The sequence below is a fragment of the Phyllostomus discolor genome, chromosome 13 (genome assembly GCF_004126475.2).
Source record: "Phyllostomus discolor isolate MPI-MPIP mPhyDis1 chromosome 13, mPhyDis1.pri.v3, whole genome shotgun sequence".
Taxonomy (NCBI): domain Eukaryota; kingdom Metazoa; phylum Chordata; class Mammalia; order Chiroptera; family Phyllostomidae; genus Phyllostomus; species Phyllostomus discolor.
The window spans coordinates 8509273-8521344 of NC_040915.2; the positions used below are offsets into that span (position 1 = coordinate 8509273).

The 12072-nt window shown below is 39.1% G+C and overlaps 1 protein-coding gene across 4 annotated transcripts in view; it reads left to right on the forward strand.

Moving 5' to 3' along the window:
• Window positions 1-5663, forward strand: part of SEC24A (SEC24 homolog A, COPII coat complex component) — a 72170-nt gene extending 66507 nt beyond the window's left edge. For all 4 annotated transcript variants that reach the window (XM_028527254.2, XM_036014010.1, XM_028527253.2 and 1 more), the window contains 2 exons: window positions 2329-2432; window positions 2690-5663. In XM_028527254.2, coding sequence (XP_028383055.1) covers window positions 2329-2432; window positions 2690-2804 — 219 coding nt within the window. In that variant the 3' untranslated portion in view covers window positions 2805-5663. The remainder of the gene's footprint in view (window positions 1-2328; window positions 2433-2689) is intronic.
• Window positions 5664-12072: the final 6409 nt, after the last annotated feature.

Consider the following 12072-nt stretch of genomic DNA (forward strand, 5'->3'; position numbering starts at 1 on the left):
TAGTCCATTTCGAAATCATAGCATAATACTAAAGTTTTTCAAAAAAAGAAAATATCCTCACAGATTCTTTTTCAATTGAAAATACTCATTTTATGTTTTAAAGGCATTTTATAGGTTATTTTGATCATTGACTTATCTTTTTTCAATTTTTAAAATTTTTTCAGTTATAGTTGACATACAGTATTATATTAGTTTCAGGTGTACAACATAGTGATTAGACATTTACCTAATTTATGAAGTGATCATCCTGATGACTTATCTGCTGTTATGTGTCTGGTAGTACACTATTTCTTCAGAGAAAGTAATGGATTTCATTGATGGCAAAAAGAAAAAGAAATAGCTTGCTGCTATTAGCATCAGTTCATGGCTTTTTTTGTTGTTTTTTTTTGTTGTGCGTGTTTCGGGCATGAGATTTCATTGTTCTTCGACAGGGTTCTTTCAACTGCTGCTTTGGAGTGAGAACTAAGATAATTGCCACATAAGCAAATGACTTGTGATCAATGTCAATTGGATCACTATTGATTATTGAAGAAAGTAATAATGGACTCTATCACTAGCTCTGTGACCTTGGACAAGTAACTAATGGTCTCATTTGTAAATTAAGAATGTTGTTGCTTAGAGAAGAGTAATTGAAATAGTCTATGAGAAGTCATTTGTTAAATTATATTGCATTTGGATAGTTTTAAATTGAAAAGTGAGAATTAATTATAACATGGTCTTATTTAGTGTTGTATTTTTTTAGTTCCTACTAATTTGTCAGCAACTTTGGAGTATGTGTTTTATGTCAGCATTTTTTCATTTTTATGGGTTTAATTCCATTCAGAGAAGTCATAAGGAGATTCTTGTACTTAAAAAAATGTCAGGCCTTGGCCAGATACCTCAGTTGGTTGGAGCATCATCCCGATACACCAAGGTTGCGGGCTTAATGCCCAGTCAGGGCACATACAAGAAACAACCAATGAATGCATAAATGAGTAGGACAATAAGTCGATGTTTCTCTTTCTCTCTCTCTGAAATCAATAAATTAAAAAAATTAAATTAAAAAATATGTCAGGATTATAGCTAGGATTAGCAGGAGCTTTGGGCTTTGAGTAAAACTAGTGGCCTGAATGACTAGACATTTTAATGAGGAAATAAGATATTGTCGTATTTGTAACAGCTGCCCAAAGAAACCAGTTAGTTCTAAATGTCATAATAAAATGAAGAGAAGAGTTAGGATGTTCTTCTAGATGAGGGCTCAGCAAACTATGCCCAAGAGGGCCTGCCACCTGTTTTTTGTTTTTTTAATTTATTGATTTTTGAGAGAGAGAGGAAGGAGGGGAGAGAGAGAAACACTGATTTGTTACTACACTTATTTATGCATTCAGTGGTTGATTCTCGTATGTGTCCTGACTTGGGATTGAACCCACACTTCGGCTTTCAGGGTGATGCTCTAACCAACTGAGCTACCCAGCCAGGGCCCTGTTTTGGTAAATAAAGTTTTCTTGGAACATAGCCATGTTCATTCACATGTATATTGTCTGTGGCTGCTTTAGTGGAACAATGGCAGGGCTGAGTAGTTGCAACAGAGACTAAACGACCTGCAGACCTAAAGTGTTTACCATCTGGGTCTTCAAGAAGTTTGTCTACCCCTTACTAGAAAATTGTGGTATGCAGAACCTCAAGCTCCTCCCCAGACCTCCTAAATCCGTATCTGTAATTTCAGTAAGATCCCCAGGTACTTCGATACAGTAGTCCCCCGTTTATCTGTGGTTTTGCTGTCCACGGTTTCAGTTACCCACAGCCAACCATGGTCTGAAAATATTAAATGGGAAATTCCAGAAATAAATTTAAAACAATTTATAAGTTTTAAGTTGTGTGCTGTTCTGAATTGCATGATGAAATCCCACACCATCTCTCTTCATTGCCTGGGATGTGAATCATCCCTTTTCCGATGTACCCACGCTGTATGCACCACCTGCCCAGTAGTCACTTTGTAGCCATTTCAGTTATCAGATCGACTGTCAGGGCATCAGAGTGCTTGTTTTCAAGGAGCCCATTATTTTACTTACTAATGGCCTCAAAGTGCAAGAGTAGTGCTGCTGGCAATTTGGATCTGCCAAAAAGAAGCTGTAAAGTGCTTCCTTCCTTTAAGTGAAAAGGTATGTATGTGTGTATGGGAAAAACATAGGGTTCAGTACTATCCGTGATTTCTGACATCAGCTGGGGGTCTTGGAATGCATCTCCCATGGATAACGGGGTACTACTGTACATGATAAAATTTGAGAGTTACTGTAGGTGATACATATGATTAGAGTGAGCTGAATGTTGCTGGTTTCTGTTTAATAGACAGACCTTCCAGAACTTGATACACCAGAATCTGCCAGAACAATAGCTTTCATCTCTTGGCTTCGAGAACAAAGACCATTTTTCCCAATACTTTATGTAATAAGGTAAGTTGAATTTTCATTTGCTAATAGTAAAACAGTTTGTTTGACTTTGCACATACTTGTTTTGAGTCATAGATATATGTGACCTATTGCTTAAATAAACCCTTTAGAAGAATATAGAAAAAAATAAAAAGACTGTTCAAACATTACTGAATTATGCTTTATATCCAGTTGTTAAGTAAACAGTGTGACAAATCCTATATTTATTTTACTATTATATTTTATCTAATGTATATAAATATTTTCCTTTTATTCCTAAGGGATGAGAGTCCAATGAAAGCAAACTTCCTCCAAAACATGGTAGAAGACAGAACAGAATCTGCATTATCATATTATGAATTCCTCTTGCATATACAACAGCAAGTGAATAAATGAACAAGTGAAGGTATTTGGCTTAGTTATTTCTAAGGAAATACCTTCCTCTTCTTTGAGGTTTGTGGACTGATGTAATGATTACATGTTCTCACTGTGATTTCAACAAACTATAGCAAATACAGGACTACAACAGAGTGCAGGACTACAACATGCAACTCTGAAATACTGTACTCCAAATCAGAATATCCCTAAATACGATTGGATACCTTTTTTCTTTGCTGCCAATTATGTTTGAGTTGTTAAGGATTGAAATAAGATGAGACAATATTGCAGAGGCAAAGAGCATTTTGTAAAATAAAGACTTATGTGTTCCAAATGTATATTTCTCTCTCTCTCTCTCTTGCTCTCTCTCTCTCTTTTATTTTCTCAATTTTTGGCTGCTGCATTTAAAACCTCACAAGACTACATGTTGCAGGGAAGTTACAAATCAAGTGATAATGATCTTTCTAAAGTAAAAAAAAAATTGTCAGAAGTAAATAGTATATAGAAAAACTAGAATCTATTTCCCCATACCTGTTTTATTCTTAATTAAGGAAGAAAAAGGATCATCATGTTAACTGAACTAAAACTAGAGTAAACTAACTCTGGTCTAACTTGAAAAGATTATGAAATAACAGTCAAGCTTTAAAATTTGTCAGCATTCTCAATACTTGAACAAAATCACCTTGATTTGATGTGAAAACTAAGTCAGTGGTTTTCTGATTTGACTGCAGAAGAGTTGGAGACACTATCTTACTCTGCAGTGAAAAGAACGTGAGCTGTCTTCAGTGTATGTGCTGGGACTGGCAATGACATAAGGGAGATGAGAAACCTTAGTTTCCTTGATCCTTTGAGTGGGTATTGTTGTCTGCTCTGTGATATATAATAAAAGTGTTATATTGGTGAAATGAATATGAATGAGAGAAATTAAAAGTTTTCTTAAATGCTGTCTAAAATACATCAGTAACATTTTTCTGAGGAGTTTTAATAATGAAATTGAAAGCCGCTCATAAGATGTTTATTCTTGGATAGTAAAACTTCTTAAAGCATGAATACTGCTGTTTGATTTGATGGGTATTAAGATTACACAAATTCAGTAGATTGAAGTTATGAAAGAAACTTGATTTCTGAACATGCTCAAGAGACTGCTTTTTTGATTCAGCCAGAGAAATATTATAGTCAAAACCATTAAAGTGAATTTTGTTTACAAATAGGTAAATTATACATCTGTATATTTAAAGTGCTGTGAGGGAATATCTTTAAAAGAGTTTGGCCCAGTTTTCACAGATATATCTTGAATATGAACTTATTAAAGATGTTCATGTGTAATACTTGATGAAAAGATTTTTGTTTGTTTTCATGGGTTAGAAAAATGTGTTTACAATCTTGGTCTCATATGATCACCAATGAAATAACTATCAGGTTTACAGCAATAGGAGCTGACTTAAATGAGTTGTTTGGGATAGGGAAAAAGCAGGTCCCACTAGAGTATACACTACTATTTATTAGCAGGACAAGAATAATTAATTGTGTTTTATAAAGATATCATCTCCCTTAAGCAGTGTTATGATTAATTTTCAGTATGCAAGTTGTACATTGAACTGGAAATATTCTTGAAAGCTTCTTCATTTATTAGGGAGCAGTTTTCAAACTGTAGCAAATCAAAATTTATATTTCCCCTCTTCGAAAGAAACAGTCATTATTATGCACTGATGTTTCTTAACTAAAATTCTCTTCTTAATGTGAATTTTGAATGTTGATATTTGTAGGTCCTTTCTTAATTGTAGTAAAGAATGTCCAGAGGGAAAAGTTTGTGCTTCTAGGGACAATAATCTTCCTTGTGCCTCACTTCATCCCTGTGTGGGTATGGCTCTTGTTATTGCTACATGCTTTGTTAGTATATTTCACAAATTTACTTTTAAAATTTTACTTTAAAAATTTATTTTAGATATTGTGTAACATGTGCAATCTAGAATAATTTTATAATAGCCAGGTCATTAAAAACCATGACTTCAGTTAGGATTCACAATATTTGTTCTCTAGATAATGAGGGAACAAATGAACCTTTCGGAGATACTGATATTAAGCAATTATTTTTTGCAATATTGAAGTGCTTTTTGGTTAGGGTTTTTTTTTGTTTTTTGTCTTTTGTTTTTGCAGAAGGGCACTTATGTCATCTTGTATTACTTTTTTATGCAAAGCAACTAATTTCCCCTATGCCATATTTTTTTTATTGTAGTTGTAAATTATGAAAGATCCTTGAATTTTCTATAGATCTACAACTACTAAAGTAACAGACAAGGGCAATCTTGGTATTTAAATCAGAGTATGGCAGTTCGACCGTAAAAAGTACTCTATTTTTCTAATTTCTAGGATTTTTAAAATAACATTTCTGTAAGTCTGACATATTAATATTCACTTAAGCTGTACCATTTATTTTAGTTGGCACTATTTTGCTTTAATGTAATGTATTGAGTCTAATAGACTGTTTTACAATAATTAGAATAAAAGATTTATTTCTTCTAATCAAAGATTCATAACAGCTATTATCTAGGGGACCACCAAATGTGATTTCAAGATTTTGTTAACTATTACAAATATAATCCTTATATAGAAATTTTAATTTTGTAAAGTAGTGTATAATATTGTAACATTAAGTTCTTGTTCTCAAATTCAAATATGTATTGATCTTCAATGTGCTGTGTTAAATCTTGCTCCTCTGAAATGGCAGAGACAAGATTTGTCTTTCTTTTTACAGTTTGTAATTTTCACAATTTTATTCCTGTAAAAAAAAATCATTTGTAACCCATGCAAACAATCATTTGAACTGTGCTAATTTAATCAATTTGCCTATTCAATAAAGTTAATTGAAAGAGTTTACATACAGTGACTAGTTGTTTAAAGTGATATGAATAATTTTTTGAAAATTTTATTTATTTTTAGAGAGAGGGGAAGGGAGGGAGAAAGAGAAGGGAGAGATAAATTGATGTGAGAGAGAAACATGTATTGGTTGCCTCTTATACATTCTCTGACCAGGAATCAAACTGGCGACCTTCTGCTTTGCAGGATGACACCCAACCAACTGAGCCATGGCAGTCGGGGCAAAGTGATTTCAGTGGTTTGCCAGTTGTTGAGTAGTGCTATGTCATGCATCCCAGTTAGTACAAAACTGTTACTGAAGGTGCTTTAAATCTGAGTTGCTGTCTGGGAGGTTGTGAACCAAATTCTTGATGTTACTCCTCAAGGTTAGCTGGGTTTAAAATTCTATACTGAAATTTTTTTTTAAATTCTAAATATGTTTAAGGTACTACATTGACTTCTAGAACCCTTTGTTACTGATAAAATACCTACTGTCAGTCTAATTGTTTATTTGAGAATAATGATAGCTTTTAAGATTTTTCTTTTATCCTTAATAATCTATAGTTTTACTGCTTTGAGTTTATTATTTATCCTCTTGTTTTTCAGAGCACACTTTAATTCAGCAATCCTCGTGTCTGTCTTCAATTCTGGAATATTCTCAGCTACTTTACTTTAAATACTTTTAGTTATATTTTTATTATGCTATCACAGCTGTCCTTTTCCCTTTGCCCCCCTCCAGCCAGCACCTCCCACTCCCTCAGGCAATCCCCCACCATTGTTCATGTCCATGGGTTGTACACATGAGTCCTTTGGCCACTCCATTCTATAATGTACTTTACATCCCCGTGACTATTCTGTGACTCCCTGCGGGAACCCCGTTCCACAGTGTCCCCCAGGCTTTCGGATGGAATGAGGCTACCAAAACGATCTGTTTGGGGAGAAAAGGCTGGCTAATCTCAGAGAAGAGCCCTGAGCATCTTTCCTTGGGCTTTTATTGAGTTTAGCTTGCATGGGGATACATATCAAAGAAAGTAGGTATGATTTACAGAAAACATTTCTGGGATCAGAGGGTCCTTTTGAGTCAGAGTCTGGAAGACAGAGTGATGCCAACTGGCCATGAAACCTGGGGAAACAAACTCATTTTGTGCTTGGACCATAAACATTCAGTATACATTAACTTCAGGGCATTCTTAACAAAGCAGGTTTCACTGGATTTCATGCATTCTTTCTCAGGCCTGATTGCCTGCAGAAACTGCCCTTTCCTGCATAGAGCTGCACGTGCCTCCGGCATTGTTTCAGGCCTGAGTCAGGCAGGGGAAGCAAGGCAGCCAAGAGATTAAGAGACTTTTTACAGACAGAATGAGGACTCAGGCTATGACAAAGTCAAGGGGTGAGGGTCTTTTGCCCCTTCTCTATAGTCCCCTAAATCTTTCCCTGATGGCCCCTGAGACTGTGCCTTAGGTTGTTCTTCCTTGAGGAATCTCACCCATAATTGGCCATCCAGCTATCGTCCAGGGGCCAAGCAGGGTAAAGTAAAGGGGACAGAGGCTGTGCCCCTGTCAGGAGGGTAAGTTTTGTTTCCTTAGTGGCTTATTGTCCCAAGGTCTCAGCCCTAGCCATGGGACCTTCTCGCCTGTGGTGAAGTTACAGCTCCTGAAACCAGGCAGGACAGTTCCTAAGAACTACCCACTTGTAATTCTTAATCCCCTCACCTCTTCATCCATTCTCTCTTACCCTGCTCTTATCTGGCAACCATCAAAATGTTCTGTGTCCATGACTCTGTTTCTGCAAACTCATCCCTGATGAGGGTACATACAGGAACCAATCAGAGCATGCACAAATAAGTGCAACAACAAATCAATTGATGTCTTTCTCTCTCAAATCAATCATTCACTAAAACTAATTTTTAATTTTTAATTTGGCTTCTATAGGCTCTCCCAAATTAAAAAAATTTTTTTGAAATGAAAAAATCTTTTATCCTGGAACTGTTACTTGGTCTTGACTCATAAGGATTGAACTTCGAGTTTTGCCCATTTGTTACTCCTTAACAATTTGTTCAATTGTAGAATTTTTAAAAGACACAGTCTGAGTGTCAGAGAGGTAGGTATGTTCAGCTATGCATGGGAACCTCTTTTAATGCTTTAAAATTATAAACTAGGGTTGTTAATAGCTTTATGCAATCAAGGGGGAAAGTTGTGCTTATACTTGAGCTCCTTATATGATTGAGTCCAGAAGGTAAATTTTGTTTGTTTTTTTACACTTTTTTCTCAAACCCCTTTTTGGTCTGGAGCAGGGTTAGATAGGACTGACAGTTGATATATCATTTTATTACCTTCTAAAAGGAATTTCACCTGCTTGCTACTTTTGAGTGTGATTGTGCAGCTGGCTTCACTGCAGGAGCACACTAGGCTGCTTCAACCTTTGCAGTTTGCCAGCAAGTTTGTTACAGGGTACAGCCAAGAAGGGTACCCCAAATAGGGATTTGGAATAGGGTCCAGAACTCAAGGTGTCCAGGACATATTAGGATGTCCTCACCCCTTCCTGTACGGGTGTGAGTTAGGGGAAGGGACACGTGGAGCAGGAACATGCAGGGCTGTTTTGTACAGCAACAGCTTTGCAGCTAATCCATGGCATAGTCATTTAACACATGTATAACCTTTAACTGGTTGCATAGATATGTTAAATAGCTGTGGCCTTGCTTTGAGCCAGGGAGAAGGGAGTGACTTCCACCTAAGATGTAAGTGGGGAGGCAGGTCCCCCTGATTATAGTGCCTGCGTGAGAGCTTGGAGGTGATTGGCTCCACACCATGGGGCCATGCCTGCCCAGACCCATTATGGCAACCCAGTAAAGCTGGAAGGATGTGGGAGTGCTGGCAAGTGTAGCCGATTGTGGGAGGAGTCGGAAATGGGGCTGTAGAGAAAGATTAGCTCAGGGTTTAAACTGAGACTCGGCAGCCATTAAACAGAACCATGCGGTTTTGACCAGAGTGGGGACTCCCACAGCTTGGGTGGGGGAGATCCACGCAGCTTCACCAGAGTGCAGACCCCCACAGGCCTGTCAGGGAGAATCACTATGTGGCTTTAGCAGAGAACTGCCACTTGGCTTTGGCAGAGTGGTAACATCCCCCTTCCTTGGCTCCCTGTAGCCTTACGGAGAAGAACCTAGCAACTTTGCAGTTTTGGTCAGAGTGGGTACTGCTGCAGCTTTCGGGTGCTCCCTTTGGCCATGTGGCCTGGGAAACAGGAGAGATTTTGCCTGGAAAATGCGTACAAAGAACTCTTGCCAGTAGGCCATGAGAAGGTGCCACATGGTTTTGGATTAATTAGAGATCCTGCCTGGATGGCGACACAGCTGATGGTGTCAGAAGCCTGAATCACTGATGTTTGCTTCTTTTTCTGAGATATGGTACCCCAAATTAGGGCAGGGGGAGAAGGAAGCACTGTGGGCATTTGTGGGTATCCAAAAAGACTTTGATATTTTAATGAAGACATTAGGTCACCACTTTAAGTCTGTATAGCTTTAAATAAACATTTCCTTTCCTTCTCACAAATCTCTAGCATTGAGAGATGCCTTCCTAATGTGACAGACAATCGAACCTAGTGGGGGGTCCTTTTGGTAATATCGTCCCCCCTTGGCCTTGTGTGTGGGTATGTTCTGTAACAGTTTTTGGTGTCCCTGGGTGGGCCAATAGTTGCACCCGCCTCTGTCTGTTCTGTAACAAGTTGACAGGGAATTCAATTCCTTCATTCACTCATTCACTTAGCCAATACTGAACTCCAGGGCTGCGTTGGTAGGCCCTAGGCAGTTTGTTTTCGTGGCCTCCTGCCTCCATAAAACTCATGCTCAAAACTGTTTGTTACGACTGTGTTGGAATAAGGACCATAATCCAGGCTGGATCCATTAAAAACAGCCCTGGCCAGGTGGCTCACTTGGTTAGAGTGTGACCCCGCCTGCCAAGGTTTGTGGTTAAACGCTGAAGATTAGATCTCCATCTCTGGTGGGGCACATACAAGAAGCAACCAACCAATGAATGCATCAATAAGTGGAACAATAAATCACTGTTTCTCTCCTCCTTTTTTCTCTCTCTCAAATCACTATCAATAAATACATTAAAAAAAATTTTAAAACGTTTTCCTTGGTTCCTAAGACTATCGTGGGCCCTCAACACTGCATAAGACCCTGCTGAGCACTCACGCTGATCTGAGTTTCAGTCATGAACAAAAAAAACCCCACGAGGCTTATCTTCATGGAGAAACAGACAGTAAACAAAATAAGTATGGTGTTTTTCGGACAATAAGACGCATCTAGGTTTTAGAGGAAAAAAGACTTTGAAGCAAAAAATGTGGTAAAATGTTTAATAACAAACAACGTAATATTTCACCAATGTAAATGTAAACAGAACTCAATAGTAGCATTAACAACCATTATTCCTCCCAAATTTGGGGGGGGCGTGTTTTATAGTCTGGAAAATACATACAGAAATTGAGTTTGGGAGTGGGCTGTAAGTGTTGAGCAGAAAAAAGCAGATAAGAGAAAAGGTACTGAAACCAGAAAAGACACCGGAGTTCGGGCTGCCTGTCACTACCAAACCCAATAAGCAGAGACAGGGATTGAATCTTTATGGGCACTTTATTCAGATGGCCGGCGTTCTGGGAGGATAACAGGTTCATATCCTAACAGACCAGCTAGTCTTTCCTTTCCTGGCCAAGGATTTTACAGCAGAGAATAAACAAGGTGCGGTGAGGGGTTTTGAAATTCAGGGAGGAGTTAATTGGATTTAAAAAAAAAAACCCCTTCAGCATTCTTGTCCTGGGCAGTGGTCTTAAGCTGTGCCCCAGGCAGTGGTCTTTACTTGTGTCCTGGGTGGTGGTCATCTCACCCTGGAGGACAATGGCTCAGATACCATCTTGAGCTGCTTGCAGTCCTCCTGTGGAACAAAGGTGGAACTGCTTATGGTCTCCTGAAATCAGGGTGGGTCATATCTTCAGTTCCTGGAACAAAAACTTTTACATGCATTGATTACTAAGCTTATTGGCTATTACTGAAACTAGAATTTTCCAACTCTTAAGTCCCCTATCAGTGCTAGACTCATGGGATGATCACTTCATAAATCACGTAAATATTAATAACTACAAACACTGGAAGCATGTAATATTGTATGTGAACTAATTAGGAAATAAAAAATTCGCCGTGACCAGTGTGGCTTAGTTGCTTGGGTGTAGTCCTGCAAAGTGAAAGTGTAGCATCCAGCGAACGCGAGAACAAATTTTGGAGACTTTCAGGGTTTCAAAGATGTTATTTTATTGGCCAAGTTTTAACCTGCGCAGGGGCGAACTCTGAGTGTCCGGAGACACAGTACCCACAAGGGCTGCAGACAAGAGTCGCCCTGAGCGCTTATAGTTAGGTCCTTATATAGGGTTTTTGGCACGAGCAAGCAAGCAAGCGTTATCACAGAAGCTGATGTGGCAGTTAGCTATTTGCTTACAGAGACCACGCACGGAAACAGGGTAAAATTCATATTTTTAAAACTAAACAAAGCATTGCTTATCTAGCCTACCCAGGGGAAAGCATCTGCCCGACATATAAACAAAGCATTGCTTTAACTGCATCCTGCATTCTGTCTCCCTTATTAGTTCCTTTTAGCTACAATGTGATCCCTGTTTACTAAGGTCACATTTAGTTCCTAATTTCCTTGTTCCCAACAAAAGGTGGCGGGTTCAGTTCCCAGTAAGGGCAGGTGCCTGGGTTCTGGGTTCAGTCCCTTGGGGGACTGCATGACAGGCAACGAATGGGTACTTCTCTCCCTCTTTCTCTCTCCCTTCACCCTAAAAATAAATACAATCTTTTTTAAAAGATTATAGCATCGTAGGTTGTAATCTTAGACAAAATATACACTTAAATTTAAAAAATAGGAAGTGTTAAGGGGAATTTAAATAGAATGGACTGGGAGGGCTGCCCTGGGAAAGACTTGAACAAAGACGCGAGGAAGCCTGGAAGAAACCAGGCACACTTGGAGCAAGAGTGGTTGAGGATGAGGTATCGGCACCAAGAAAAATTCCCAGACGCTACGCTCCCTGCAGGGACGCTCACGGAGTTCCGTATTTCCGCGGCCTATAAGCGACGCGACAGGTCGTCAGTGGAAACAAGTGCCTATCGCTGCAACCTCCATTTTGCTTCCTGGCACTCACCTGCATACTTGTAGCTCTCCCTTCTTTTCCCGCTGGTCAGGCGGGGTGCCGATTTTCTTCAACTCCGCGTGGGCAGCAGAGGGGCCCGATGGCAGGAGAGGGGAATGGCGAAGGCAAGCCGAGGGGGCAAAAGTTGGGGCACCCTCCGCTGCCCTTATTCAAAATGGCGACTCTAGCCTCCTCTTGGGCTGGTCGGCGGCGCGCGAGTTTATTCTGCAATCTGCAGGGCGGTGCTCGGGGC